This window comes from Hypanus sabinus, chromosome 7 (genome assembly GCF_030144855.1).
Source record: "Hypanus sabinus isolate sHypSab1 chromosome 7, sHypSab1.hap1, whole genome shotgun sequence".
NCBI lineage: Eukaryota > Metazoa > Chordata > Chondrichthyes > Myliobatiformes > Dasyatidae > Hypanus > Hypanus sabinus.
Window position 1 is genome coordinate 178271862 of NC_082712.1, and position 8250 is coordinate 178280111.

The 8250-nt window shown below is 51.7% G+C and overlaps 2 protein-coding genes across 2 annotated transcripts; both read right to left on the reverse strand.

Annotated features, from left to right (window-relative positions):
* Window positions 1-332: 332 nt before the first annotated feature.
* LOC132397435 (phosphatidylinositol N-acetylglucosaminyltransferase subunit Y-like) lies at window positions 333-3049 on the reverse strand. Its single transcript, XM_059976228.1, has one exon. It carries the CDS (start codon window positions 3047-3049, stop codon window positions 2831-2833), a length of 219 nt encoding a protein of 72 aa, XP_059832211.1. The 3' UTR covers window positions 333-2830.
* Window positions 3050-3115: 66 nt separating this feature from the next.
* On the reverse strand, window positions 3116-7766 carry LOC132397434 (protein preY, mitochondrial-like). The gene is made up of 2 exons (XM_059976227.1): window positions 7612-7766; window positions 3116-3266 (listed from the first exon to the last, which is right to left on the reverse strand). Exons 1-2 carry the CDS (start codon window positions 7758-7760, stop codon window positions 3116-3118), a joined length of 300 nt encoding a protein of 99 aa, XP_059832210.1. The 5' UTR covers window positions 7761-7766.
* Window positions 7767-8250: the final 484 nt, after the last annotated feature.

Genomic DNA, 8250 nt, shown 5'->3' on the forward strand with positions numbered 1-8250 from the left:
CCTGAACCTGGTCGTGTGGGACCCAGTGAGAAGGGAGCACGACGGTGGATGCTGATCTCCTGTGGTAGTGCCTCATACCTACCTGAACTATTACAAATTAAAATTTCAATAAAAACCACTTCACTGCTGTGCACCGTGACCAAACGGACCAGACTGTGAACGCATGCAGACGGAGAGATGAAACATAATACCAGGGATATCATTGTCACCTCCTTGATCAACCAGAAATCCAATCTTCTACTCATATGATAGAACAGTTGACTCTCAACTTTAAAAATAGCTTCGTGGTTCTTTGCTCTACTACTGAAGGTCTCATTAACCAACAGAACATGTTCAGATCTAAAGCTTAATTTTATTAAAATAATTGATTCGTTCACAGAATTGAGTGGTGTCGCAGCAACAACCTTGCACTCAACATCACTAAGACCAAAGAACTAATGATGGAGTTTGGAAAGGGTGAGATGAGGGAACACATACCAGTCCTCATAGAGGGATCAGGAGTGGAGAGAGTGAGCAGTTTCAAGTTCCTGGGTGTCGAGATCTCTATCTTGGACATAACATATCCGTGCAGTTACAAAGACAGCAGAGTTATGGCTTTGTTTCATTAGGAGTTTGTTACCAAAAACACTCACAAATTTCTACAGAAATTCCATGGAGAGCATTCTAATAGGCTGCAATGCCACCTGATATGGGGTGGGGGGGTTATTGCGGCACAGGATCAAATTAAGGTGCAGAGTTGTAAACTCAGTCAGCTCCACCACAGGCACCAGCCTCCTCACCACCCAGGAGCCGCGCCTCGGAAAGGTGGTGTCCGTCATTAAGGACCCCCATCACCCAGGACATGCCCTCTTCTCATTGCTACCATCAGGAAGGAGGTACAGGAACCTGAAGACCCACACTCAACGATTCAGTAACAGCTTCTTCCCCTCTGCCATCGAATTTCTCAATGGACATTGAACCCAATTCACTACTTTAAAATTTGTTTTTGCACTACTTACTTAATATATATAGTTACTGTCATTCAATTTTTTCTATTATATATTGCATTTTACTGCTGACGCAAAGACAACACATTTCACAACATATGACAGTAATACTAAACCTGACTCTAATGTGCAAGAGGTATAGATCAAGCGTACAGCTGGAGACTTAATCCCAGGGTGGAAATGGTTAATCCAAGGGGGCATCATTTAAAGGTGATTGGAGGAAAGTATTGGCGGGTGCGGGAGAGAGCTGGCTGCTTAAAATGTCAGCTTCTAAACGGCCAAACCTTTATTTGCAGACAAGGGCTCGGGCATATCCCAAAGGAGAAAATTCAGACAATCAAATCTGCTTCACCTTGGCTGATTTTAAAGATTAGCTTTACTTGTCACACGTACATCAAAAAACCTCTTTTGTCACCAATCAACAACAGTCTGAGGACATGCTGGGGGCAGCCCGCAAATGCCCCCTGCTTCCGGTGCCAACAGAGCTGGTCTACAACTCACTAAACCTAACCTGTATGTCCTTGGACACCAGAGCACCCGGATGAAATCCCACACGGACACAGGGAGAATGAACAAACTGCTGACAGACAGCGGTGGGAGTTGAACCCCGATCAATGGTTCTGTAACAAGGCTGTACCAACTGCTAGGCCTCCACGCACAATCTCAGGAAGTGATTGCACACACGCTGGGCAGGGGGAAAGCAGTAACTCCCCAAACAAGCCCCCCCCTCACTGCTCTGCTCAGCTTTTCCCCCTTTACATCAGGTTCAATTCCTCTCTCACAGGAGCAGTTAGGAGACCTCACTGGCTCCCTCCCCACACCCAGGACAGGAACTACTACAGAACAGTCAAACTACTCTGAAAATAAAATCCGAGATTGCTCAAACTGTCTTTTATTTAATATAACGTGGCAAACAGTGTGAGTTTGGTGCCTGTGGCCTGAGAGTGGATGATAGTCGGTTTCGCGGTTCATTACCTCCGAACTCTGTGCAATGATCGATGGCCCCACAACCTCCCCAGTAGGGGAACACTTCCCTCCATCGCACCTCAGCGCCTGACCTGTGCTGCAAGTTGCACAGAGCAAGATGGGTGTGATGAAGATCAGATCGCTGGTTCTGGTGATGTTTGCTCTGGGATAGATGTTAATATAGGTGACACCGCTTCGTCTTTAGAAAGCAGAGGATTCAGCAACTCCAAGTCCCAGCTGAAATCAGGGAGGTTAATCCATCGCCTCTTCACCTGACATCACCGACAGCAGAGAGCAAGCTGCGACACTGACCCTGGTGGCAGTCAGACATACAACCGTCCGACATTCGCAGGACCACAAGAAACCCAAACTGGACACTGAAACCAGAACCAATGCAATAAACATTGGGACAACACTGATAAACAAAAACACACCACACCCTGGGAAGCCAGTTAACCAAGGCCATTGTCGATGCTGAAAACAGAATGCACCTTGCACTTTACGTCAGCCTGTCAAACTCCAGGCCTTGTCAGTCAGGGACTTGTGCTGCCATTGCTTTGTGATTGGGTGTACATGCTGCCCCATGTTGTGCTATGTGCTGCTGGTACTGTGTTTTGCTTCTTGGCCCTGGAGGAATGCTGTTCTGTTTGGCTGTAGTCATGCACTGTTTAATGATAATTAAACTTGTATGTATGCACCTTGGCTCCAGAGAGACAATGTTTTGTTTAGCTGTATACATATGAATGACAGTAAATGTGAACTTGAAAACCAGCAACTCACAACCAAGAGGTTTAACATTTCAAAGCAAAGCACAAACTCTGTCACTCTAACATTTTAGCAGCAGGGTGAAGTTCAGAGAGGAGAGGTTCATGCTGGGATTAGTTGTGTCTGAAGAGCTTAATCCCCATCCAATTCCAGAGGTGGAAGAACACATAGACGGGAATGGTGATGGGGAGTAACAGGCTGTAGAAGCAGACGCTGGCCGCACTGGTACAACCTTGTGGAAACTCCTCGTCAAATGCTGCAGAATACAACAACCCCGCAAGAGACATCAGGGGAACGAGTACGGTCAGTGTGGACAGGTGCAGTGGCATCATCCTGCAGTGTGTCAAGGAAAAAAATCACATGGACCACAGTCTCCCACGGGTGTCCCCCTCCACTCTTCACTGCTGGGAACTTCCTTCAGCCTTGCTGCCGTCTTCACTTTTCGGAATTAGTATGGCCTCCTGTGGGATCATGTTGGGAATGCCGTCAATGATCGGATAGGCTATCCCAAGCTCATCGTTGATCAGCTGATTGGTGGTCTCCTCATACCTGCATGTGACAGACAGGTTTGAAAAGGTAAGCTCTTTTTTAAATAAGCGTACAAACTTTATTCAGTGACAAAAGGCATACAAAGGTTAGTGGTTACCATACTGTTAATAATTACAAATTAAGATAGTTATTACTATCTTATATGCACCCAACTCCCTGGTGAGGTGGGGGGGCACCGCTCCCGGAAATCCCACACTGAATCCATCTTGGTCGCGTGCTCCCTCTGCAAGGACATTCTGGCATGAATGTAGCACTGGAAAAGGGGCTGGCAGTTAGCTCAGGCACAGCCCTCGACACCTCACTGCCTGGACATCCTGACCAGGTCAGGAGCAAAAATTCAACTTTGAAACTTATTAACGAGCAAGTTAAAGAACAAACAAGTTATAAAATAGCATTCAGGTATGAATGGGAGGGTCTCATCCCAAAACAACAACTGTTTATTCATTTCCACAGATGCTGCCTGGCCTGCCGAGCTCCTCCAGCAGGCTGTGTGTCGCTCTGGATCTCCAGCGTCTGCAGATTTGTACAAATCGATAACGTGCCAGTGAACAGTTCCGGTGACTTGTTCTTTGGATTCAGAGTTTTTTGCCCACAGAAGAGAGAGTGGGGTTGAAGCTCATTATCCCCCCTGGAGGTCTGAGACCACTGGGGTTCCACAGAGCACTTCTATCATTTATGATGCATCTCAGTGACTTGGATACAAGCGTAGAGGATGGGTTGGTAAGTTTGAAGACAACACAAAGATTGGCAGAGCTTTTGGTGAAAAGGCTACAACAGGGTATCGAGCAGTTACAGACAAGGCCATCACTGCTCGAGGTCGAGTCCCAGCTGCCCACTAGATATGCAAACCAGAGCGGTACTACATTAGATTAGATTCACTCAGTCCTCGTTTACTGTCGTTTAGAAATGCATGCATTAAGAAATTATACAATGTTCCTCCAGACTGATATCACAAAATAAGAAAAGGACAAATCAATGGAGGGGAAGCTGTTACCCACGTAGCAGATGAACGGCAGAGACTGATAGTTTGGTACCAGCGACATGGCAGGAGTTGCCAATCACCTTTGAACTCGATGTAGGACTGTCTTAGGAACTCCAGCTCTGGATTTTTCCTTGGGATTTGCTCCTGAAGCCTTCCCCTCAAGTGGGTGTAGGCAAAAGTGCAGCAGAGGTTTGAGATCAGGGCTTTCTCCTGTTGAACTACCAACCCTGTCTGATGAGTCCCATCTGCCCTGAGCAACAGGGCATCTGTTGTCAGTAGAAACGGTTCCACTGAGAGTGGCTGAGCCACACGTGAAGGCCAGGATGTCAGAGGCTATTTGAGATATGTGCCATTAGGAGTACTTAACTGGCAGTGGGAGCTTGTCCCTGTTGCACCCCCTTCCCCAAGCCGTGTCCTTAAGGAACTTGACCCAGTGAACACCCCCAACACCCTTCGTCAGATCCGTGGTGTCGGGTGAAAGGAGGTGTGGAAATGGATGTTGAACGGTGACGCTCACAGCCAACATCCTTCTCCCTCAATGGATCCCTTTCCACAAATCTGACCAAACAGAGGTCTCCGAGCACGAGGCTGAAATCCAGAGCTTTAGACAGACACAATGCAGGGCAGGCAGACAGACACACAATGCAGGGCAGGCAGACAGACACACAATGCAGGGCAGGCAGACAGACACACAATGCAGGGCAGGCAGACAGACACACAATGCAGGGCAGGCAGACAGACACACAATGCAGGGCAGACAGACACACAATGCGGGGCAGGCAGACAGACACACAATGCGGGGCAGGCAAACAGACACACAATGCAGGGCAGGCAGACAGACACACAATGCAGGGCAGGCAGACAGACACACAATGCAGGGCAGGCAGACAGACACACAATGCAGGGCAGGCAGACAGACACACAATGCAGGGCAGGCAGACAGACACACAATGCAGGGCAGGCAGACAGACACACAATGCAGGGCAGGCAGACAGACACACAATGCAGGGCAGGCAGACAGACACACAATGCAGGGCAGGCAGACAGACACACAATGCAGGGCAGGCAGACAGACACACAATGCAGGGCAGGCAGACAGACACACAATGCAGGGCAGGCAGACAGACACACAATGCAGGGCAGGCAGACAGACACACAATGCAGGGCAGGCAGACAGACACACAATGCAGGGCAGGCAGACAGACACACAATGCAGGGCAGGCAGACAGACACACAATGCAGGGCAGGCAGACAGACACACAATGCAGGGCAGGCAGACAGACACACAATGCGGGGCAGGCAGACAGACACACAATGCGGGGCAGGCAGACAGACACACAATGCGGGGCAGGCAGACAGACACACAATGCGGGGCAGGCAGACAGACACACAATGCGGGGCAGGCAGACAGACACACAATGAGGGGCAGGCAGACAGACACACAATGCGGGGCAGGCAGACAGACACACAATGCGGGGCAGGCAGACAGACACACAATGCGGGGCAGGCAGACAGACACACAATGCGGGGCAGGCAGACACACAATGCGGGGCAGGCAGACACACAATGCGGGGCAGGCAGACACACAATGCGGGGCAGGCAGACACACAATGCGGGGCAGGCAGACACACAATGCGGGGCAGGCAGACACACAATGCGGGGCAGGCAGACACACAATGCGGGGCAGGCAGACACACAATGCGGGGCAGGCAGACACACAATGCGGGGCAGGCAGACACACAATGCGGGGCAGGCAGACACACAATGCGGGGCAGGCAGACACACAATGCGGGGCAGGCAGACACACAATGCGGGGCAGGCAGACAGACACACAATGCGGGGCAGGCAGACAGACACACAATGCGGGGCAGGCAGACAGACACACAATGCGGGGCAGGCAGACAGACACACAATGCGGGGCAGGCAGACAGACACACAATGCGGGGCAGGCAGACAGACACACAATGCGGGGCAGGCAGACAGACACACAATGAGGGGCAGGCAGACAGACACACAATGCGGGGCAGGCAGACAGACACACAATGCGGGGCAGGCAGACAGACACACAATGCGGGGCAGGCAGACAGACACACAATGCGGGGTAGGCAGACAGACACACAATGCGGGGCAGGCAGACACACAATGCGGGGCAGGCAGACACACAATGCGGGGCAGGCAGACACACAATGCGGGGCAGGCAGACACACAATGCGGGGCAGGCAGACAGACACACAATGCGGGGCAGGCAGACAGACACACAATGCGGGGCAGGCAGACAGACACACAATGCGGGGCAGGCAGACAGACACACAATGCAGGGCAGGCAGACAGACACACAATGCAGGGCAGGCAGACAGACACACAATGCGGGGCAGGCAGACAGACACACAATGCAGGGCAGGCAGACAGACACACAATGCAGGGCAGGCAGACAGACACACAATGCAGGGCAGGCAGACAGACACACAATGCAGGGCAGGCAGCACCTATGGAAATCAATTGACAGTCGACGTCTCAGGCCGAGACCCTTCTTCAAGTTGAGATGCCAGAATAAGAAGATTAAGGGCGGGTGGGTAAGGAGGACAGGCGAGAGGATGAAAGGTGAGCATCTTGCCTGAGGTGGGTGGGAAAGGTAAAGGGCCGGAGAGGAGCCGGGGGAGGTGATAGACAGGTGAGAAGAGTAAAAGACAATGCGGAATTGAAGGGGGAGAGGAAAATGTTCATGCTGTCAGGTTGGAGGATACCTGGGTGGAATATGGTGTTGTTTCTCCAACCTGAGAGTGGCTTCATTATAGCAGAAGAGGAGGTTGTGGGCTGACACATTGGAACAGGAAAGGGATAGGAATTAGAGCGGTTATCCACTGGGAATCTTCACTCGGTGGATGGAGCGGAGGTGCTCCTCCACCTGATAACATGAACACCGATTTCTCCTTCTAATAATATTCTGCTCCCCTCCTCTTCTGTTCTGCACGCTGCCCTCTTACCTCTTCCCCTCACCTACCTATTATCTCCCTTTTCCCTTCTCCCACATTCCACTCTCCTTTCAGATTCCTTTACCCTTTCCACCTATCCCCTCCCCTCCACTCAACTGACTTCACCTATCACCTGGCAGTTTTTTCCTCTTCCCCCTCTCTCCACCTTCTCATTCCGGTTCTTGCTCCTTCCTATCCAGCCCTGAAGAACGGTCTCGGCCCGAAACATCGATTATTAATTTCCATAGCCACTGCCTGATCTGCATCTTGTGCGTGTTGCTCCAGAACCGCCGGGCTCCCTGCGTCCCGTCCCGTCCCGTCCCGTCCCGTCCTCCATCTCCCCACCTTCACCCTCCACGACCTTGCTCACGGAACCCGCCACCGAACCGACCTCAGGCGCTTCCGGGACAGCGGGCAGACGAGGTAGGCGAGCAGTTCGGGGTCGATGCGGGGTTGGGGGGTCGCCCCGTCTCCCAGCCCGCGAACTCCCCGCACAACCCCCGCCCCGATCCGGGCCGCCGCCGCCGCCACCCGCAGCATGGCCGCACTCACCGGGGCGCTTCCGGTTCTGCATCCGGGTACCTCAACCCCGTGCCGCCACGGCCCCGCCCCCACGGCGGCCTAGGCCATTCAGCCCGTCCAACCGCGGTTGGCCCTGCTCCACCCCTGCCAATTCACGGGTCCTCTCAGGATGGGCGAATCTCCCTCATTTCTGCCCATGGTCACCACCCCTGACATTTCCCCCTTCACCTAATCTTCACTTCCGCATGACTCTTTCCCTTCCCCATTCATTATCACTGACATTCCCCCTTCTTCCACTCCCATCTCACGGGCACAGAAGTACAGCACAGGGCAGTCTCTTTAACCCACCACATTGTAATACAGCAATTACATTCGTATCCAACTGGCTAATGAATCTCTTCTGCTTACATGATATCCAGATCCCTCCATTTTCTCACATTCATCTACCTATCTAAAGGCCTCTGAACATTCCCTAATGTCTCTGCCTCTACCACCACTCTAGGTAGCG